Raw genomic sequence first — 21,814 nt, 5'->3', positions numbered from 1 at the left:
ATGCTACTTGTTAGCCTTTTGGTATGCGGATAAATGTAAATTCATAAGGTCAGCGATACATATCTTTGGCCCTAAACTCAAAAGTCTTTTTCATAGTTTTCTTCGTTGCGACTTTTATGTTAGTCTTCAATCACCACAAATAATATTCAAAAAGACTTTCAGGATTAGTAAGCGCACCGTTTGTGTACATGAGTACTTAAATTGTAGATATGGCCATGTGGACCATAAGTTACAGTAAGAAACATCATTTGTCTAATTCTCCTTTGCACTAACCCAAGAAAATGTATTGCAGTTAGCAAAAAACAAACTGTATTGTATCTACTATCTAGCATAAGTTTCAAGTATTTGCTTGCGAAGTTAAAAAATGGAATTTTTTTTGAACAATAAACAGTGAATTTTTGTGGCATGTAATTATACGAATTAACGTCTTCATATTTTTATTATATCCGTTTTATGTAAGCCATCCATTGACATTGATTAACAAACACAAATCTAACCCCCTCCCTCACACACCGATATATATATATCACAGTCATAAAGTTGTTGCATGGAGCTATATATGCGTGTGCATATATGCTTTAGGTCTTTTTCAGGAAGCCGATAGCTACGCAAGTGATGTATGGCTGATATTAAATATAAAAGTAAATGCAAAAAGCATAGAGTTAGTAATGTCCATAATGGACTGTCTTTTAATCACTAAAAAATAGAAACACAAGTAGTTCTAACAGGCTACTCATCAACCCTAATCTATGACCAACAAAGTATCAAAACAAAGCATGCTTTGTATATTATGGAGAGTTAATTCTAATCAATGTGTTTCTTTAATCGCACCATTCCCGTACGTAAGGACCTTTTTTTTTTCCAAAATGTGAATTGATATAAATATGAGAGAGTTTGAAGTATTTACAAAAGGGTTAAAGCTTAGCAGGGTCAGCCTTGGCAAAAAATTAAAACAAGGTGAGCCTACAAAATATTTGGTTAAGGCTTGAACCAATTACTCAAATCTCAGCCAAGACTTCATTAAGCCTTTGAAACGTTTGTCTCTCCTATGACCAAGGATGACGTCTCTGATGAAGCGATCAATTTGCTTGCAGATTGTCGCAGAAGTAGAGGATGTACTGGCATGGATGCACACATATACATGTCGATTACCTATTTGTCTCATGGTCGAGTACCCATTAAAATTTTGCACCCATTAGAAAATCAATATTCTAGATTCACCCATGTATGTATACTAGTCTATTTTGTATTGCCGCTGGTTATGTTTGGATCTTAAATGTTGACAGTAAAATAAGTTGAACGGGTAGATAAGGTGATACTGCAATAATAATTGATAACTATCAGTTTTAGACTATAGTTGGAACATTTTCATCATTGTTACGACTTAAACAGAAAAAGTAGACGACGTCATCAAACTAATCCACATATTATTTTCATTTTTATTTGAAGTTGGGAAAAAAGCACAGTACGTGGCAAATGAGATGTGAAATGTTGACCCGTCGTACATTATGATCAATTAAGAAAATATAGCAAATGTAATGTCAAGAAATCTTCGGGTAAACATGTTTACCAATAAGAGTTTCTGTAATATCACTTTGCTAACTCAATAAACCAAAAATCAGAATGAAAAATTAAAATACTGGAAACGTCCGTATCAACTATAAATACGTACGTACAAAAAACTATAAGGTAGAAAACAAAGTGTAAATACACTAGCGTACGTATAAGGTAGAAAACAAAGTGGGTTTGGCCACAAACAGTCAATCACTAAGTTATCAGAACATCATTTAAATTCTAGTTGTTATGATCTACTCATGATTGGTTTAACAATGTTACTCATTGCAAGCAAATTCTGGTTTTCTGATAAATTCCTATCCAAGTCAAGTGAAAATATTTTGTTATTTCTAGTTTAAAATTGAGTACTATTTAATAAGATTAATAAATTGAAATCTGTTTACTCAATCATCTTAGATCGATGACATAGACATAGACATAGGGTTGAAAATTCTATCCCTTAATTTTGATTTGATTCGTTATTTATTTCGATCCGAAGATTATATATATCTGTAAATCTTCGAAGTAGACCAATGAATAAGAAGTTTCACATGTAGCCGTTTTTGGAGTGGTCCGGTAAACCCATAAGACTCTGTGTAATTCCTTTTCCATGCGCTTCTTCAGCATGCTTATCACGGTCTTGTTGGTAAATTCTTCTTGTCCGTTGGACTGAGGATGTCTAGCATGGCAAAAGTGAGTTTTATGCTCCAGTTCTTGCAAAAATCTTTGAAGTTATGACTTGTGAACTGAGGTCGATTGTCGGTGACAATTTCTTGCCCAAAAACAAATATTAAAATTTAATATCCGTTAAAAATAAAGTAAATTACAAATATTAAAAATTTCAGAGTTGGATATCCGATTTGCTCAGAATTTTATACAAATATATGTACAATTAAATATAAAAGTTTAAATGTATAATTTTATATAACTATGATTTTACATATATTTTTAGTTTTATTTATAAAATTACTTATAGAAGTATTAAATTAAGAAAGAAATATAAAATCTTTATAAAACTATAATTCTTTTAATTTTTCTATTTTTATAAGAACATTTAATTAATTTTTAAAAATTTCTGAAACATATAGATTCAGTTGCACTAATATTTACTTTGTATTTATATTATGTTAAAAATATTTTTTGAAGACAAACTTGTATGATTTTTTGTAAATTTATTTGCATTAAATAGATTGTATAAGATATCCGTAAATATATTCACAAACATCTGCAATTTTTTTGGATATCAGGAAAACCAGATATCCGTAAATATCGATAAATATTTGCAAACATCTGTAGATTTTCTGGATATCGGAAAAACCGGATATCCGTAAATATTCGTAAACATCTGTGAATTTTCAGATATCCGGAAAACTGGATATCCGTAGTTTTCCGAAGCAAAAAATCAAAAATTGGATACTTCCGTAAAATACAAAACAAATCTCAAATACTGAAAGTTATAATAGTATTCGATCCGCGCTGTATTAGAGAAAAAAATGAATAGATTGATCATCTTAAGAGAGTTATTGACTGAAATAATGGTCTACTAGAAATAATAGATAAGATTTATATGTCCGACTTTCCCAAGAATGTAAAAGTGATCATAAATATGATATTGATATATCTATCAAAATGTTTCACCATTTTCTTTTCATACCAGCCGCCAAGTCATGTTCAATCAATCTTTGATTTGATTCTTCCTTTTTCTCGTCCTTTCCCTAATTTTGAACTTTACTTTTATTATCATGGCTACAGTTACATATGAAAATAGCATTGGTACATGACCATGTGTTAATGTTGTAGAAGATTGCATACCGTAAGATTGCAATCTATTATTTAAAGCCAACTTTAACTTTCAGAGAAATTGTTGAACTGAACACTGAAACACAGGGCCGGTTCATAAACATTTTAGGCTCCTGGACAAAAATAAATTATATAGATTTTGGCAATTTTTCTTTTGAAAATTAGTTAAAATCTAAAATTTAATGTAATTATTTAAGCAATTATATTATTTTGTATGAAAATTTTCAAGATAAATTTAGTTTTTAAAATATACATAACTAAATTTAATTAAAATATATTTATATTTATTAAAAATTTCAAAAAAAAATTGTAAAAAAATATATTGGATCCTCGGGCCCTGGAGCGGTCGCACTCCCCGCCCACCCATCTAAGCCGCCCCTGCTGAAACATAGCATATTGTATAGTCGAGCTTGAATTATTTGCAAGATCTCTTCCCAAATCCAGGTGTGTTGTCCAGTTCTGATATATGAAGCCTGTTGTTATTTTTCGTTAAAAGTATCTAGTGCCATATTATATACATATGTTAAACGTTGAGAACTGTAGCCATGTGTCACAACTGATTGATTTAAATGAACAAGATTAAAATGTTGATAATTACTTGAAACTAGTTGATTTACTCGGTGGTATTTGTAGGAGTTACTTATACATATGGTTTTTCTTATTAAAAAGGTTATTTGCATTTCTGGAACACAGATAGAAGCTTTCGTAGTCGAAAACAACACATGCTATCGTCTATAACAGCCTGAAATTTGGGAGGCCCCAACCCCTACGATTAGTTTATGGCTTTGTAGAAATTATAAAGCGAAAAAATTGACCCAGACATGATGTTCCAACCCGAGATCCAATAGTTTTTATTTATCAAACTTTTGATCGACTATTGACTAGCCAATCTTGAAGATAGCCTTAAAGCTCATACATACAGGTGTGGGCTTAAAGCCCAGAATCAAACTGTCTCCATTTTTAGCTCAGGCTGGACAGATTCTCACTAAAAACATAAAAATTAATGAATAATTAACAGCTAATGTATGTGAACAAGCAAAAAAATTTGATTTGAGATTATTGTACTTTGGCCTAGTGAAATTTTTTCTAAAAGTCTTTAAAACTGTGTGTAGAAGTTGTTTTATTTTTCTTCCTAAAGGTGTTGTCAAGAAAATCAAGTTGGCTCTTAGTTTCGGTTCCAACAAAGCTGCTCACCCGTTTACTTCTAATTGATTCTAACCAGTGCAAGATTTGTTTTATAGATGTAATATTTGTTTGTCAACCTCAAATGTGATCTTTTATAATTGAATTAATTAACAACTACACCCAGGGGCCGGACTTGACCACAAGCTGGTGCAGCATGGGCTTAGAGCCAATATATTTATAAACAACTTTAGGGGCCAATTTTGCAAGAGTCAGTTGGTTGAGTGGTTTAGTAGGCAGTTTCAAAGTTCAAATTAGCTAAAAACCATTTTCGGGACCAAAACTTTTTCACTGCTTCTGACATTAAAAAAGTCAGGCCCGGCCCTGCCCTGACTCTACCTCACTAGAACTCATGAAGACGGATACCTTAATTTATAAATTTTTGAAAACGGATGTCTAACAATTAAAAAAAGGAACGTTAGTTATACGTACCGCAACGAAATATCTTTCTTGGGCGCCTTTTCTTTTAAAGAAAGTAGGTAATCTGCTTTCTTTTGGCAGCTAACATTGCTTGCTATGTTGTTGCAACAAACATTCAAAAACTTTATTTGTTTTCCCAAAACACATACATATAGTGAATAGCAGTTAGTTTCTATTACTCCCATTATATATACAAGTATACAACATCTCCACATATTGCTAAGATATATCAAACTAATGATGAATAATCATAAGTTAAAACTTAAATGGTTTGTACCTTCAATTTCATTACCACAGTATAAACCAATGTGACATCAGTAGAATACGTAAAACGAAACTAAACGGAACTGACTGAGTATAGAACTAGTACTAGGTAGTACTAAAGCATCATATGAAACGTCAAGAAATGTCACGAAATTCATCATTTTATTTTATTTTACAGAGATTTTCATTTGGTAACTAAATTCGCGACAAAAGTTTTAGAAAATTAAATAATGAGAAAATGGAATACTCAAAGCGTACAACCGCATAACAAGAAGTAGCAACATAGCGTAGCTACAATAGCCATAGATTCAACAACCGATATCAAACTCCACAACAGATCATCGATGATTGAGAAATTACCAGACAGCGACAACAGTCTCATGTTCCAACCGGAGTTCAGGAATGATAGGTTCACCTCCGGCCACCGGAACACCCACGATGACGACAGGTACGACGGTAGATCCATCAGCGTCCATCGGGAAGATGACATCACCAACTTTTTTTGGTCTCTATACAATATTTCTTCTGGGTTCTAATAAAAGAGGGGATTTTTCATTTTGTGTCTTTCTTGATGAAGAGAAAACAAGAAAGATAATAACTTGTTTATTAATATAATGGGTTTTGGAAATGATGTGTATTACTGCTCTGACATGTGGTCATGACTTAGCGGTCATTCCTTTAATAATTTTATATGTTAAACTTGTATATTAGTCGACAAAATATCTTAAGTTCCGTAGGACCAGATAAAAAGAATCAACGAATCGTTATATATGCTGTGCTATCCACTTTGATACGTTCTGAAAAATAATCTGGATACCCTATAAGTAGGAAAATAACAAATTACCTAGAAGAATATAAACGTCAAACACTATTATATTATAAATTTTCAAATATATGTCTTGTATTTTTACATTCGTAAGTTTGAATACATATTGTACACATATGTACATGAAATATATCTGTATATTTTATATATGGTTGTGGACAGTTTTTTCTTTTAAAATTGGACCGATTCCACTACAAGAAAACAGACCTATTGCAATGGAAATTTGCAAGGGAAATTTTTCCTCGCAAATTTGCGACGTATTTGCAACGAAATTGCAAGAAAAAATATAATCCTTGCAAGTCTCTTGCAAATTTGCGAGAGAAACGTTTCGCTTGCAAATTTGCAAGAGATTTGCGATGGTAGTTACATCGTTCTTGCAAATCCCTTGCAAATTTGCAAAGAAAAAAATTCTCTTGCAAATTTTGCAACGAAATTTTTAACTTGTTTTCTCATAATTCGAAACTTGAACTAATTTAGTAAGTACTAAATATCAAAATTTTATAATTTATACAATAAATACACATCAAGTAAATTTCCAAAAAGAAAATCACATTAATTAATTTTTTAAACAACAAATACAAATACATATAGTCCACCAAAAATATACCAAACCCCCAAATGAAACCCTAAAGTTATTTGATTTGCAAGGAGTTTGCAAGGAATTTGCAAAGATTCCCTCGCAATTCCCTTGCTAATTTGCGAGAGAATCTAATTTCCCTTGCAAATTTGCAAGGGTTTTGCGAGAGACTCGTTGCAATTTCTTTGCAAATTCATATTTTCAAGCTTTAGTTTGTCTTTTAAATCCCTAAACTCTAAATGCTTTTTTAAACCCTAAAAACCAAACACAAACTTCAAACTTTAATATTCTAACACCAAATTTTAAATTTAACTTAAAATACTAAATATAAACTCAAAATTATTTCTTTTTCAAAAATCAATCTCAAATCTCAATACTCTAAACCTTTAACCTTATACTCAACCTCTATTCTAAATTCATAACTTTAAATCTAAACTCTAAATAAAAACTTTATATGTTTATCTTGTTTTCTCACAATTCGAAACTTGAACTAATATTAGTAAGTACTAAATATCAAAATTTTATAATTTATACAATAAATACACATCAAGTAAATTTCCAAAGAAAAAAAATCACATTAATTAATTTTTTAAACAACAAATACAAATACATAGTAATCCACCAAAAATATACCAAACCCCCAAATGAAACCTTAAAGTTATTTGATTTGCAAGGAGTTTGCAAGGAATTGGTAAGGAATTTGCAAAGATTCCCTCGCAATTCCCTTGTTAATTTGCGAGAGAATCTAATTTCCCTTGCAAATTTGCAAGGGTTTTGCGAGAGACTCGTTGCAATTTCCTTGCAAATCCATGTTTTCAAGCTTTAGTTTGTCTTTTTAAATCCCTAAACCCTAAATAATTTTTCAAACCCTAAATCCAAACACAAACTTCAAACTTTAATATTCTAACATCAAATCTTAAATTTAACTTAAAATATTAAAGATAAACTCAAAAATTATTTCTTTTTCAAAAATCAATCTTAAAACTCAATATTCTAAACCTTTAACCTTATACTCAACCTCTATTCTATATTCATAACTTTAAATCTAAACTCTAAATAAAAACTTTTCAAACGTAATTATAATTTATTTTCAAATTTATTTTCAAACTTTAGCTTAAAATCTTAAATCAATACCCCAAACTTTTAACCCTTAAACCCTATACATATTATACTCCAAATTAACCAATACCATAAACTCTAACTAAAATCTTAAAACTAATATATTTATTATTTAACTTCAAATTTTAAATTACTTATAAAGTAAATTTCAAAAAGTAAATATAAAGAAACATATTAGTGTATAGAAGAAGAAAAAAAAAAAATATTAGTGTATAGAAAACATAACAAAACCCTAAAACACTTTAACTATAAATTTGCAAGGAAATTGCAATGGTTCCCTCGCAAATCTATTGTAAAATTGCAAGGGATTAAATTCCGTTGCAATTTGCGAGGGAATTGCGAGGGCCCCGTTGCAATTCCGTTGCAAAACTATTTTCTCAAAAAAAAAAAAAGAGTTTCCAGACTAGGGTTAGTATATAATGACATAAACCTAATTCTTTTCATTTGTTCGTGCCGTCAAAAAAAAAAAAAAACAAGAGATTTTTTTATCCACCATCTCTTCTCTTTCTCGCTGACCTTGTGTCTTCTCCCACTCTCAAATCTCTCTCCTTGCTGGATCTCACTTTCTCGTCTCTCTCCTCGCCGAATCCAGTTCTCTCAAGCTATCCTCGCCGCCAGCTCTCCTCTCTCTCTCTCACACACCGCCAGATCTTCTTTATCTCACGCCTCACCACCATGGTTCGACCTCTCTCTCTCTGTTCACCCGTCTCTGTCTCTCTGTTTTGAACTGAATTTGTTTGTTTTCAGGCTGGAGTAAGCAAGGCAAAATAGGTTCGTCCTCTCTCTCTTTCTCTATCTCTCTGTCTCTCCCCCTGTTTAGATCTGATTTTTTTTTTGTTTTGGTAAAGGGAGGTGAAGGATTGAGAAGAAGCTTGATGTGTAAGGAGACAACCAGCGGTGGTCACTGTGGTGGTGGACGTCGCTGTGGTGGTGGTGCGGCGGAGGAGGGAAGGAGTCGGCTGATTTATTTTGTAGGGTTAATTTTTTTTTAGAATTAGGTTTGGTTAAGTTTAGTTAGATTACACTTAATTAGGTTTTGTTAAAGTGGTTCAATTAACTAAACCAGTTTGTTATAAGTTTTTTTAGGTTTTTAATATATTCATGTATTTAAATATGTATCTGTATGTATATATAAATACCAGTTTCTTTATATATATTTATTTATATTTTTTATTTTGTATTTTTTTTTAATATCCTGAGACAAATTTGCGAGGGAAAGTTTTTTTTCAAATCTATTGCAATTTGGCGAGGGAATATTTTTCTCTTGCAAATTTGCGAGGATAATAATTCCGTTGCAAATTTGTGAGGAAAATAGTTCCGTTGCAAATTTGCGAGGGAAATCATTCCGTTACAAATTTTGCAAGAGAATTGCGAGCGTTTTTGATTTGCAAGCAAAGATTTGCGAGGAACTGACTTTTCTCGCAATTCCGTTGCAACTCGTGATTTGCAACGGAATTGCGATGTTTTTTTCCCTTGCAACAGAGATGTTTTCTTGTAGTGTTCAGGGTTCGAACAAAAATAGTTTATATTTATAGTGTTTTATATTTGATATTTATTTATATATTATATTTACTAATTTTATTTTTAACACATTTACTAATTTTACTTATATCTAAAAAAATTGAAGACTTGACATTAAACCGCGATCCAAATAAATATTCAGTTTTAAAAACATTGGTTGTGGTATTTTTTACTTGTGTGCCTCCAATCTCTAACAACTAGCACATTGGATTAGGCACATCGGATAATCTGTTGGGTAGGATCGTTGCATTTGAACGCTTTCACCGTTTTTAACTGTATCAAAGTACTATTTGCAAAGCTTTTAACTGTATTTCTTATTGCTAAAGAATTGTTACCATTTTCTTTGATGACATGTTGCATTTTCTTCTGTCACTAATATTTGATCTACTATTCCTTTTCTCGTTTTTTCGCCAGGATGAGAATGTTAAAAAAAATTGTTTGATATCTTGGTCCCATATACATATATGACTGCAAGTGAATGAAGTGATTCACGCTTCCATTAGGAGGCTTTATGTGTTTGTCCCACACTCATTACTATTGCTTTGTTCATCAATTATATGAAATAATGATCATTGTCATTTTTTTCTGAGCAACCCTTTTGTTGATTACATATTTGTCCAATTCATCATAGCAAATTCAGGCATAGCAATATAGGTTAGACTATGCTTTTGGATGTTGGTACTCACTGCTCAAGTTTTTTATATGGACAAGTTGAAAGTGGTGTTCACACCAATTTATTTCTAACTTAGGATGACAAACATGGTTGGATCTGAGATTTTGACGGGTTTAAACACTTTTAATAATTTTAATAAACTTTCCTTTTTTTTGAAAATTTAGAGACTTATGTCAATATAAAAAATGTAATTTTTTTGGGACCAATACCAATGTTTCATTGGCTTATTCTTAAATCCGCCCATGATAAAAAAACTCAATCTACTCTTTACGCATCATATATATATATTTTTTTTGAAAAAACGTATCACATATTCTTCTTATGATCCCCCAGTATTTGTTTGGTATATAGCCTCACTCATATGATTTGAACGGAGGAAGTAATGAACTTATCATGCCTTGATTGTTTCACTAGCTAGCATTTTCCGACGTATTTTCAAACGAGTATATATATATTCCACTTATTCATAAATGACAACATTTTTGCTGTCCGATTCTATAAACATTGTAGAACTAGTCTGATTTGTTTTTCGACCAGAAAACTTTATCAGGGAAACAAACAAATCTTAAACTGTTTTTTAACAACAATTCTTAAACTGTTTATTAAAATTTTATCTGAGATTTGGGCTAGATATCATATGCAGATGTTCTTTTGAAAAGTGAAAACGATAGCTCTCTTTCTTTATCTGCTTGAGAGTCATGATTCTTACTAGAGAAACTGTCAGAATAAGTTAGTCATTGTTTTTCAAAAATATCATCAATAAAAAAATATACTAATATTTGAGTTTATGTTTTAGTGATTATTATTTAATATTTACTATTTAAAGGTTGAGATTGGATTTATAAATGTTATAAAAATTAGTTTAGTGTTGTTATACCATAAATTTAGAGTATTGTGAAAATAATCATTCATTAATAGTAATTTGGAAAATAATATTAAATTTGTGGTAGAACTGAAATTTACTAGAGCGTAAAAAATATGATGTGTTTTTTCTTGGGTATGCAATGCATTTAACTTTGGCTATTGATTCCAAATAAATATCACATTTTTGGATTATATATATTGAGATTTTTTGTCAACCATACATTTGATTTTTCTGGATTGAATATGAACAAGTATCACACTTTTAACTATAATAGAAAATCAGATATTTGATATACAATCAAACATTTTTGGTAAATTGTTTTACCTATAATTAGACACAAAAGTTACATATTTGATACAATATTTTATTTTCTTTTAATTGTTAAAATACACTCAAACAAAGAAAAAGATAATGGTGAAAAGAGAAAGTTGATGATTTAAAAAAAAAAAGATAATGGAGATGTGATTCTATTCATAGCTTTATATAAATTATTTCCGAAGAAACCCTAATAACGTAAAGCGGCACAGTTGGATAAATTCGCTTCTGTTTTCACCATCAAGTCACCGTTTCGAACCCACTCCGACGCAACTTTTTTTTTTTCCCCTTCTCTTTTTCATCTTGTTCTCTGTAAACCTATAACGCCCACCCCTCGCCGACTTCTTTTGCTCGGAGGAGCCACAAGACTTCCTCTTTCTCCTTCCTTTGCCCCCTCATCAGGTTCTTTCTCCCGCACTTCCGCTTCTCTTAAAGATTAGTTTCACCTCAAGATTTATCTCGATTTAGGATTTATTGGGTTTCGTTACTGATGTCTGAAGTTTCATTCTTTTCCCACATATCGAGCTCTGTAATAACGTTTAGGGTTTGGTCGGAATCTATCCACAGTCTAAAATCGAAAATCTTTAAATTCTGACATCACAGGGAATAGAGAAAAAGAAAAAAAGGAATGGACTTTGATGACGAAGACAAGCCAAAAGAGGTCACCAAAGCCCGGAGGTTCGCACCGGGCCGCGCCGGAAAGTCCAAACCCAAACCTAAACCCGAACCAACTGCTTCCGAGAAAGCTGAGCCGTCGTCTTCACAAGCTAATGCTCCTCCTTCCGAGCCTGTGAGCAAGAGTGAGCACGACGTTGATGCCAAGGTTGAACCTCAGGTCTTTAACGGCCCTGTTAAGATGGAGATTGATTCAAAAGTGGACGAGGAGCCGGAGACTACTACTACTACTACTACGGAGGTTGAGATGATGGAGGAAGATCATCATCATCTTCCATTGCAGGAGGAGGAGGATGAGGAGGAGAAGGAAGAAGACGTTGTTGTTCGTGAGATTGACGTTTTCTTTAATCCCTCTATTGATGCCAACACTAAGCTCTATGTTCTACAATATCCTCTAAGACCGTCTTGGCGTGCATACGAAATGGATGAACGGTGTGAAGAAGTGAGTCTTCTCATTCATTCTTTCTGTTTCTCTATGCATTTTGTTGTGTTCTAATCTTTTGTTTGTTTTATGTGTGTTTAAAGGTTAGAGTGAATCCTTCTACCTCCCAGGTGGAAATCGATTTGTCAATGGATGTTCATTCGAGCAACTATGACCCTGAACTTGGAAGTAAACTACGTATGACTAAGCAGGTCAGATTCTTTAGTTCCCAAGGTTAGGATTCAGGTTTGATCTGTTTTGATGCAACTTCATTTTTCCTTTTTTTTTTTTTGTTTTTTTTGGTAGACATTGACAACAACATGGAAGCAGCCTCCTACGTTGGATTATGCTGTTGGGGTTCTTTCAGGTGATAAGGTAATTATCATTATTTCTCTTCTCTATCTTTTCGAAGCTTTGATAACAACATTCTTGTGTAGTTTGGTTTACCTCTTTATTGAATTGGAGGACTTGTTTTTTGACTTGCAGTTACACTTGAATCCTGTTCACGCTGTTGTTCAGCTCCGACCCTCTATGCAGTATCTTTCTTCCAAAAAGAATCAAGCCGAAGCTACCGAAGAATCTGCCGGAACATCAAAAAGACAGGTATGGACTCATGGTCTAAAAAGATTTGTACCTTATGCCACCGTTTACATGATTCTAATTCTGAGTATAATTATCTTGTGACAGAACAAGGGAGCGCAGCAGGCTTCGACGGATCAGAAACCAGTTCCTGAAGAAGTATGAGAATTGGTTTTATTTTATGTGATCCTTTCTCTTTCTCTATGAGTTGTTTGTTAGATATGGTTTTGGTAAACTTATACATCTCTCTCTTTTTCTTCTTTGTTTGGGAAGTGGGTTTCACTCAAGTATCACGGACTTCAATCCGAATTTTGCTCCAAATATCTTAACGGAATGATGGCTAATGGGAACTCTTCAATAGACTTCAACTTGAGCCCGTAATGATCTCTTCCCTTCTCACTCTTCGCTTTTTTCTTTCTTCTCACCTTAGACTTTGTTTCTATCCCTTGAAGGGATGCTTATATCAACTCACTGTGCCGTGGAGATAACAGCAGACACTTTGAGTCAAAAGCTTTATCGAAAAGGTGCAGTCCATCATATAATCGATTTCACTTTTCTTTGCAAGCTCCTTTCATAACATAGTCCCCTTCTGCTTTCAGGTTATTGGCCTCCCTACCGCTTGAAGAACGTCTGGAAACGTTGCTCTGCCAGGTTGGTTGTCTATTTGTTTCTCCTAGGTTATATAAGGGCTATAAGCCGTCTTAACTAGTTTGTTCACTCAAAAAAAAAACAGAAACAGGGACCACCGGTATTTCGATACAGTGTTCTCAAGCACTACGTCCCAGAGTTATCAGACGAGAATTTTTTAATCGTCCTCCAACGATACGCCTGTCTAGTTCAAGGTCTGTGGGTTCCCAAAACCAGGCTACTAAAACTAGACGGCGGTTTGGAGGGTTTCAGAGACTATGTCCTGGCCCTGTTCAGCCGGAGTCTAACCATAAAGGACTCTGAAGTTAAAACGACCAGTAGCCTCAGAGACAAGATCAAGAGTATGTTGAATGTGTACGGCAAAGAAAGGCCTTTGCTATCTGATTGGAAGTTCAGAGAGCCACCTGATGTTTCCTTCATCAAATCCCACGGGAAGATTGCAGAGGAGCAAGCAAAGTTCTGGAAGAATTTGGAAGAAAAGTTGAAGCCAAAGACAACACAAGGAGGAGGAGGAGGAAAAGGTAGAGGTGATACCTCGAGGAATGCTGTAGGAAAAAATCCTTCATCTACTACAGCTAAACAAGAGGTCCCAACAACTGTCTCTGAGACAGGAGGAAGTTCGAGAAGTGCAATACCTCGTGTCCCTAGACAAAAGATGCCTGAGGATATCAAGAGGGCGATACCAAAGGCCTTGAAAAAGGTGTTTCAAGCGCAGAAAGTTTGCAGGTGTGAGATTATTATTACAACTTTTGTCTGAACTTTTGAGATGATTTTGATGATTTCGCTGATTTCATATGGTTTCACTCCTTTGTGTGTGCAGCTATGAGACAATCTGCCAGAGACTTAGGGATCTTGCAGTTTCAACTTCGAATAATCCGAAAGTTGATTCAGGGATGGCGCAACAAGTGGCGTTAGCTGTGGATTCTTACCAAGAAGAGCTACGAATCGTTATCAGTGAAATGACTGTTGACATTCACGGCTCCTTTGTCTCCAAGTCGTCTCAAGACCATCCAGAATATGATCCACTCAGGTTATTATATTTATTTTTGGTGTTGGAACATAATAAGTTCTCTATGTTTTTTCTTTCTGTTGAAGCTGTAATGTCTTTGTTTTTATACCATCAGGGACGTGGTGATCAATCTCTTACTCGGGAATCCACCTGGAGCGAAGCTGATGAAAGCTGATGTATTCGCAGCAGGGAGGAGCATACTTGGACGTGAAATCACCAATAATGAATACCAAAAGGTTTCACTTTCAGGCTCTCTTTTCACTTTTCTGTGTGTGTTTTGGCCAAAGCTTGGGTACATTGCTTGGTTACTTTCTGACTCTTTCTCTCTTGGTTTTGCTCAGGTGATGCACGATCTCTGTGAAACTAGCTCTTCAGGATGGGTTTTACAGAAAGCTCGTTGAGAGAAAAAATGTTTAATGATCTCAAAAGTTTTGATATTAGATTGATCTTTAAGATTCAGTTAGTAACTGAGATACTCTCGAGTGGTCTTTTGCATTGTCCTACTTTGTTTACTTGGCTACCTTCAGTTCTATTTTTGTCTACTTAATATACCTGAACTATTGAATCAAAAGGGGTCATAACTGATGTGATCTCAAAGTATGTTGTTAACAGAAGAGAGAGAAAAAACATTCTCCAATCTATATTTTGAAGAGGCTGCAAAAACCAAACTCACAAAACTACGACTTCTTCTCTCTTTGTTTCCACCATCATCGTTTGCAGCTGAAGATCCCCTCAGAATATGTGCACCAAGTCGTAAGCAAATCTAAGTAAGACATTGTTAAGGAAACAGAGAATAAAAAAACAGAGACGAGAGCTGTATTGAGATTAAAAAGATACGTCCAGAAGAGCACAAAGGACTGTCAACAAGAGAAAAACAAAACCGGTGATTAGTTTGAGCTTTAAAGAGGAAGCACATAAACAGAGAATATGGTAAGAAAATGAGATTACAGCGTGTGCCATAAGGCCACCAAGGAAGCCATCAAAAAGGAGCCGATTCCATGAATCAAAGTACAACAAGTCTGCTGAGAAGAAGCCTTCCTTGGCAATGAGCCCAACTGATGTGATCAGCATCACCACAAAGTAAAACACAAAACCGGTCAAGCTCGTGAATCCGATTATTCCTGCAAGGATCTCCAGCAATTATAGACAGAAAGGTCCGGCTGCAAACAAAGACACAACAACATGGTCATCAAAAACAAGAAAGAAAGTAAGAAACAATGATCATCATCTTTAAAAAAAAAGAGATATCAGACCTGTTCTGAGTGACTTTAAGATTTTTTTTGGAGATTCTCAGCACTCAAGGTTGGGGGGATGTCGCTCATGACGACATCCTTTGAACTCTTCTCAGATGAACCCATTTTAAGCTTAGCTACCAAGCAATCTGACAACATAAGCTTCAGAATGAGATCGTATCTGGTTTTGTAGTTTACATAGTCAATGCAAATACGGTTTTATCAATCTATACAAAACATTGAAGACGGAGTAGCAAAACTTACAGTTAGAAACGAGACCAGGAAAGATCGATTAACGCAGGGCTTGGCTTTCTTGAGCGAATTTGAGGAATAACAATGAGACGAGAGCTAACGAGCTACTTGTAGTCGTAGTAACTACTATCTTCCAAGGTTGATTTCTAAAGTGAAGAAGATTGATCTTTGAGCAGCCTTATTGTTGTTACGTGAGGAGCATATTTAGATGTTGTTTGGATTATAAAACTCAGAAAACAAGGGAGAGATTGTTGAGTTATGTTGACTGAGCTTTATATAGATGCTGGAACTTGGTGATTACTTGTGAGACAAGTATGTGCAGAATGATATGGTGTAGCTGAAGCAAAAACGTGATGGTACGTGAGTGAGTTGCTGAGGATATGTGATGGAAATGCCACATGGGCTTTGAATTAATAAGAGAAGTCATGTGGGCTTTGTGATTTGTACTAAGCCCAATTCCTTGGTTAGGGTTTGGCGTTTGAGTATAAAGACAACAAGACAGTGACTGGAAATGTTACGCGTCTAGGATTTATTGAAGATGCACATGGTGTTGTGTGACGTCGTCCTACCAGTTGAGAGATCTGGTAGTTTTGTTATAGAGAACTATACTCGTCAAGAAGACAAGGAGTAATAGTTGCTCTTATCATTGTAATTCTAGATAAGAGTGGTCGGCACGGATGTATGCTGGTACTATATAGCAATTGTAGTTGCGATCTTTCTAGTGAATGAGTTCTGGACGTGGTTCCGGAGATGTAGGAAACGAATCTCGTTAACAAATTTCTATGTGTTCTTTAATTTATGCACTTACATACTTACTCTCTAACATATTTGTAAAAGAATACATAGACTAGCCACAAATCTGTTCTTTCGGAAAGACACCAGGTCCTTTTTAACTAATAAAATAAATAATTCGATAATTAAATATACTTTTGTAACAGAATTTAGTATAGAGATTGAAACAGAGATGGTTACAAAAAAAAAAAGAGATTGAAACAGAGACAAAAGACAATAGACAACAGAGAAACACAACAACTAGTTTGACTCAAAAACACTTTAGCATTGCATTAGGATTCTAGATTTCAACCAACCACAAGGATGATGATGACTGTTACAATGGTGAATCAATCTGTAACAGAATCATTTGGGCGGCGATGCTCGAATTTTGGATTCGAGGACAGAGACATAGCGATCGAGAAGGGAGATGACAGCTTCAAACTCCGACACCTGTTTCTCTATCGCGTCCATCTGCTCCACGAACTCGTCAAAGCCCCCGCTTTTCGACACCATCTGCTCCGCGAAAACTCTGAGCCCAGCCGCCACGTCACCCAAATCATCGTACTCCGACGCAACTCTCGCGTTCATCTTCTCCAACAGATCCATCTGATTGCTCGTTCCCTATTCACCAACCAACAAACCACACATCTGACGGAAAACACACACAAATATATTCGAATCTTTTTATTCACCTGGAGCTCGGATTTCACCATGGATGATACGTTCGTGAACAGACTCTGTAGCGATTCTGCTAGATCATCACCGTTAGCATCCGCCATTGATTAGTTGTTTCTTCTCGAAAAGACAGAAAAGCTCGTTCCTTTGTCTGACCAATTCAGAGGAGCCATTTGTAAACTCTCTCCTGACTTTCTCTAAAGCCCATTAAGACCATTCTTCAACAAACTAACCAAAAAACAGTTTTTTTTATATTAATAACAGACACAGAAAACAGAGAAGAAACAGAGCTTTTTATATGGTCTCATGAAGTTGTTCGTTAACAATAACAAATAGCTGTTCACTTTTGCCACATTTAAAACAACAAAGCCCAATGGTTCTCTCTCACCAAGACCCATCGTTTTGCAGAGAGTGTAACACCAATGATGAATGAGTATATATGGTATATAGTTGTACATAGATACATTTGATGTATATCTTTTTTTTTTTTAATTTAATGCTGGCTCTTGTACAGATCGATGCTCCCTAGTTGTAGTCTGGAGGTTGAATTCACGTCTCTTACGCACAAAAACCGAAACCTGCAACACACACATTATTAACTCGAAACTCAAGACTCGTTACCAAACTCAACCATCAGAGACCAGATTTTTCTTTTTTTTGATATTTACCTGAAGAGATTTGCTTGGAAACCTGGTGATGTTATTTTGTAGGATTTGCGTTTGAACCTCTCCTCGAATACCTGGCTCGTTTGCTTGTCTAAAACATGCCATGTCGATCCACCATCATTACTTCCTTCAAGAACCCTGGGAAAAGGTAACAACATACCCCAAAAGTACAGTGAGGACAAATAAGCTCAAACGTGTATTTAAGACTTGGATAAAAAAGGGGGAAGGTGAATAGACATTACCAATCTTTGGGGTCTCTCTCAGGGGCATCATTTGCAGACATGATCTCGTATGCTATGAGCTCTTGCATCTGGTTGTAGAGTGTTTTGTACATGATCCAACAGCCTGTAACAAGAGAGATTAGTACTTCTCATCTTATCAACTAACACAATTCAGAATACTGACTCTTTCACACCTTTTGCACCATTTGGCTCCTCCCATTTTGACTCTTGGATTCCATCAAAAGCTGCGGTAGCCTGAGGCATATTCTTATTCAGGAATAACCAAAAAATGTAATAATAATGAGTAAGATGAGAGTTTGTACTACTTACAATGCCAGAAGGAAGCTCTTCACCACTTGCGAGAACAGAACCAGAGCACACCCTGTTTTGCTTCACAAGTGGAAGAAGAGACAGTGAATCTTTGCTCAAGTTTTGACATCTGCTGAGGTCAGTGACCAGTTCCCTTAAAGCGTCCAATGCAACTGGCAATGCTATAGCCGTTTTCGTGGGGTTATTACCCACCAAGCCTACTGTGAGACTTTTACCGTCTGCGTCTTTCTCGCTCTTCAAAGAAAGAGCGAGAAGAAACCCTTCCACTGCTGGCAAAAACTGCTCTGGGAACGAATCCAAAGTCAAACGAGCCTTCCTGGTTTTAAAAGACGCATTCTTCAGATCCACAAGGACTTGCTTGATCACATTAAGGACCTCAACTCCTCTCGCTACAGGTAAACCATCCTCAACGAACTGAGTCAGGATAGGAAGAAACGAGTCGTAGATATTGGTCACGTGGTCATCAACGCATGTGCGGACCGGGCATGAGGATGAGCTGACGGAGTTGTTTTCGTCTGAACCGAACTCTGATCTCAGAATGCGCCACTCCTTGTCCCCGCTCTGCCTTCCCGGTAGAGAAACCGATGCATCATCTGGTGAATGCAGGTTTCTCTCGAGCTCTTCTTGCTCGTTTCTGTCTCGGAGCTCAAGCGCGGATAAAAGCCGGGAGGTAGCTCTCCTTTCGCGTGTAAGGGTTCGAAGAACAGCTTGCAGAGATGATTCAGTCGTGAGAGTTCGTCTAGACAAAACCTAAAAGCAAAAACCATATGAGTGAGGAATGTAAATGCTGTTAATTGATTTACTCTTTTTTTTCTTGTAGCTTTTTATTTACCTCATGCCATTTCTTTGTATAACGCTTGGTGACATCACAAACCCCGTCCTTGGAAATGGCGATGACATAGTTCAATTTTTTACCCCATCTACAAGGGCAAAGAATGTTGTTGAGAATAATGGCAGTTCAAAAGACAAATCATTTGGAAAGAAAACTTTTTTTACCCTTTCTCATAGAGCCTGGGTTTGTCATACACTGCTTCACAAGGGTCAAGATGGATCCATCTGCGGAAGGAAAGACAAAATCACTCTCAGTTAAAAGGAAAAGGAAATCAATAGACGTTTTTAGTTTTGGCATATTGAAGTTTACCTTCCCAATGAGTGAGAGAAGCATTCAGTCCAGACATGATCAGTGAAGTCCAGAATCTGTAAAATGAATAAAAAAACATTATCAAAACATAAATGAAGTCAGATAGATGTTAGTTAGAAGAGAATACCAAACGAGAATCATAGCCAAAGGTGCGGCAGTAGAGGGTAAAGCAGTTGGCCCACTCTCCGCAACGACCTCTCTTTGTTTCTACAAGCTGCATAAAAACATTTAGAAACCAGTAAATGAAGTCAAAAGTTCATAAGTATCTTCTAATAATGTACACAGCTCTATTTTGGTTTTACCTTTAGCGGATCATTGTACCGAGGGAATCGAGTTATCGTTGGACACGAGGTACATCTGTATAAAGTTATATATATAGAGAAACAGCAAAACATTAAGTCACACTCAAGAGTCCGTATAGATAAAAAAAAATATGACTGATTGATTAATGCCGTGAATACAAGAGAGTAATTTATTATTTTTACCGATATAGTTCAACTCGATTAGCTCCATAAGCAAGCTCAGAGGTGAGTGGGGTTCCCATCCCCTGGCCTATGGTTTTGTTACCACAATAGTCACAGGAAGGTTCATTTACCCAACTGCAGGCCAAAACACACAGAATGTAATCTTTATTCAGCTCTCTGTTGTTAATTTTCAACTTTTTACAGATTTTACCTGAAGGATCTTTTGAACCAGAAAAGAAGCTGAAGCAGGAAAGCATAGTTTCTTTCCTCTTTCGATGGCTCGAAATTCCCCTCCTAAATGTTTGTTACAAACTTGAATCAGTTTAAAAAAAAAGCTTAAAGTAAACCTCCTCAACCTAAAACCTATAACTCTTAACTTATCGTTTCTATTAAATCAGTGAATAATATATAAAGGTCAAACCTTGGCTAAAGAAACCAAAGCTTTCTCCTCGAGCTCGTCTTCAGGAACAGTCTTTCGAGCAGCTTCTTGACGGACTGGATCTTCATACTGACACAAATATTAAAAAAAAATTATTGCAAACCATACATCAACATATAAACAAAAAAAAAAAACACTCAAAATTCTCGTAGAAAAGAATACAAAAAAAAAGGAATCAAAGACTAGTAGTAGTCTCTATCACCATGAGGACTTGGCTGACATAAGGCCTTATCCTCCTCTCGAATTCGCCGTTGTCTTGTTGAGCTGCAAACTGTTGAAACATCATCGCCTCTTCTTCCGCCTTTTAGCACAAAAAAACAAAAACAAAAAATCACTTCAACATCAATCAGTTCACAAATACAGAGTTTGAACAAAAACCTGCAACATTCGTGCAAACTCTTCGTCTGATTGCTGATTCTCACCAGAGGTTCCTTCTGACTTCTTCTCCTCCTCAGTGTTTCCTCCAATAGAGAGCAATCGAAGCTTCTCGGATATAGAAGCGAGATCAGTCTCATCAGACAATACTAGTCGATCGTCATCATCTTCCGCGACGATCTATTATATATATATAGATCACAATTGACCAATTTAGATAACAGAAAATCTATTTAAGAGATTCAATCTACAGATTTAGTAAAAAGAAAGTACCTTTTGCTCATCAGGAGGAACAAAAGTGACGGAGAAAATCTGATACTGTAGAACCTGCCCAGAGAAACATGAAAAAAAAAACATTCATCTTTATGTCGGAAAATTAAATGTAACTGATTCGGACAAGAACATGTATTGTAAGAAAGAAAGACAAAGATGGAGAGAGAGAGACCTCGAGGCCATCTTCTGTGTTGTAGTCAATTTCAAAGCTCGAATCATCGTGGAGGATGACAAACTTTCGAGCAACCATTTTTTCTCAGAGATGAGTTTTGAGATTCCAAAACTGATCTCTTTCTTCTTCTTAACAGAGAAGGAAACATAAAAAGTCTTTCGAATGAAGACGAGGACTTGGTTTACTTAAGAAACCGTGAACCGTCCGGTTCAGTTGTATCCATTGGGCTTGTTATGAATGGTAACTACACACACATATGAAGATCTTTTTTGGCTAGCTACCAAATTTAATACGTAAGATAAGATCAGCCAGAAGTTGATTAAAGATTCATTTCCCTTTTCTCTAAGTAGATT

The 21,814-nt window shown here is 35.2% G+C and overlaps 4 protein-coding genes and 1 long non-coding RNA gene across 7 annotated transcripts; 2 read left to right on the top strand and 3 right to left on the bottom strand.

Annotated features, from left to right (window-relative positions):
- Positions 1–5,363: 5,363 nt before the first annotated feature.
- On the bottom strand, positions 5,364–5,871 carry LOC108835311 (uncharacterized). Its single transcript, XM_018608584.2, has one exon. The coding sequence runs from the start codon at positions 5,708–5,710 to the stop codon at positions 5,468–5,470; it is 243 nt and encodes an 80-aa protein (XP_018464086.2). The 5' UTR covers positions 5,711–5,871; the 3' UTR covers positions 5,364–5,467.
- Positions 5,872–8,203: 2,332 nt separating this feature from the next.
- On the top strand, positions 8,204–8,915 carry LOC130512025 (uncharacterized). The gene is made up of 3 exons (XR_008945579.1): positions 8,204–8,420; positions 8,490–8,513; positions 8,591–8,915. It is a non-coding gene; the product is annotated as an uncharacterized LOC130512025 (long non-coding RNA).
- Positions 8,916–11,359: 2,444 nt separating this feature from the next.
- On the top strand, positions 11,360–15,019 carry LOC108854038 (uncharacterized). The gene is made up of 13 exons (XM_018627523.2): positions 11,360–11,518; positions 11,720–12,233; positions 12,317–12,424; positions 12,519–12,587; positions 12,699–12,815; positions 12,900–12,950; positions 13,065–13,168; positions 13,244–13,315; positions 13,391–13,442; positions 13,525–14,165; positions 14,260–14,469; positions 14,564–14,684; positions 14,790–15,019. The coding sequence occupies exons 2-13, from the start codon at positions 11,745–11,747 to the stop codon at positions 14,847–14,849; spliced, it is 2,094 nt and encodes a 697-aa protein (XP_018483025.1). The 5' UTR covers positions 11,360–11,518; positions 11,720–11,744; the 3' UTR covers positions 14,850–15,019.
- Positions 15,020–16,854: 1,835 nt separating this feature from the next.
- Positions 16,855–17,621, bottom strand: LOC108854041 (biogenesis of lysosome-related organelles complex 1 subunit 2). Of its 2 annotated transcripts, none has more exons than XM_057009315.1 (2): positions 17,417–17,621; positions 16,855–17,327 (listed from the first exon to the last, which is right to left on the bottom strand). In XM_057009315.1, the coding sequence occupies exons 1-2, from the start codon at positions 17,483–17,485 to the stop codon at positions 17,070–17,072; spliced, it is 327 nt and encodes a 108-aa protein (XP_056865295.1). In that variant the 5' UTR covers positions 17,486–17,621; the 3' UTR covers positions 16,855–17,069. The 2 variants fall into 2 exon arrangements, with proteins under 2 accessions (XP_056865295.1, XP_018483028.2); XM_018627526.2 differs by having other exon boundaries at positions 17,399–17,613.
- Positions 17,622–17,653: 32 nt separating this feature from the next.
- LOC108854045 (peptide-N(4)-(N-acetyl-beta-glucosaminyl)asparagine amidase) lies at positions 17,654–21,620 on the bottom strand. 2 transcript variants are annotated; one of them, XM_057009313.1, is made up of 17 exons: positions 21,462–21,620; positions 21,290–21,343; positions 21,020–21,196; positions 20,844–20,942; positions 20,624–20,710; positions 20,414–20,496; positions 20,224–20,337; positions 20,041–20,095; positions 19,866–19,952; positions 19,739–19,794; positions 19,594–19,653; positions 19,430–19,517; positions 18,598–19,347; positions 18,462–18,522; positions 18,289–18,391; positions 18,050–18,184; positions 17,654–17,959 (listed from the first exon to the last, which is right to left on the bottom strand). In XM_057009313.1, exons 1-17 carry the CDS (start codon positions 21,537–21,539, stop codon positions 17,875–17,877), a joined length of 2,172 nt encoding a protein of 723 aa, XP_056865293.1. In that variant the 5' UTR covers positions 21,540–21,620; the 3' UTR covers positions 17,654–17,874. The 2 variants fall into 2 exon arrangements, with proteins under 2 accessions (XP_056865293.1, XP_056865294.1); XM_057009314.1 differs by having other exon boundaries at positions 21,064–21,196; positions 21,462–21,550.
- Between the last annotated feature and the right edge of the window lie 194 nt (positions 21,621–21,814).

This window comes from Raphanus sativus, chromosome 4, assembly GCF_000801105.2.
Source record: "Raphanus sativus cultivar WK10039 chromosome 4, ASM80110v3, whole genome shotgun sequence".
Taxonomy (NCBI): domain Eukaryota; kingdom Viridiplantae; phylum Streptophyta; class Magnoliopsida; order Brassicales; family Brassicaceae; genus Raphanus; species Raphanus sativus.
This window is presented reverse-complemented; position numbering and strand designations above follow the sequence as displayed.

Coding starts and splice junctions, on each gene's coding strand:
- LOC108835311 (XM_018608584.2), bottom strand. CDS start 5,710: ATGTCATCTTCCCGATGGACGCTGATGGATCTACCGTCGTACCTGTCG.
- LOC108854038 (XM_018627523.2), top strand. CDS start 11,745: ATGGACTTTGATGACGAAGACAAGCCAAAAGAGGTCACCAAAGCCCGG. Junction 12,234..12,316: donor TGGATGAACGGTGTGAAGAA/GTGAGTCTTCTC, acceptor GTGTGTTTAAAG/GTTAGAGTGAATCCTTCTAC. Junction 13,443..13,524: donor TGGAAACGTTGCTCTGCCAG/GTTGGTTGTCTA, acceptor AAAAAAAAACAG/AAACAGGGACCACCGGTATT.
- LOC108854041 (XM_018627526.2), bottom strand. CDS start 17,485: ATGGCGGATGCTAACGGTGATGATCTAGCAGAATCGCTACAGAGTCTG. Junction 17,328..17,398: donor TGGTGAAATCCGAGCTCCAG/GTGAATAAAAAG, acceptor GTTGGTGAATAG/GGAACGAGCAATCAGATGGA.
- LOC108854045 (XM_057009313.1), bottom strand. CDS start 21,539: ATGGTTGCTCGAAAGTTTGTCATCCTCCACGATGATTCGAGCTTTGAA. Junction 20,096..20,223: donor AATCGAGTTGAACTATATCG/GTAAAAATAATA, acceptor AACTTTATACAG/ATGTACCTCGTGTCCAACGA. Junction 17,960..18,049: donor TTCCAAGCAAATCTCTTCAG/GTAAATATCAAA, acceptor TGTGTGTTGCAG/GTTTCGGTTTTTGTGCGTAA.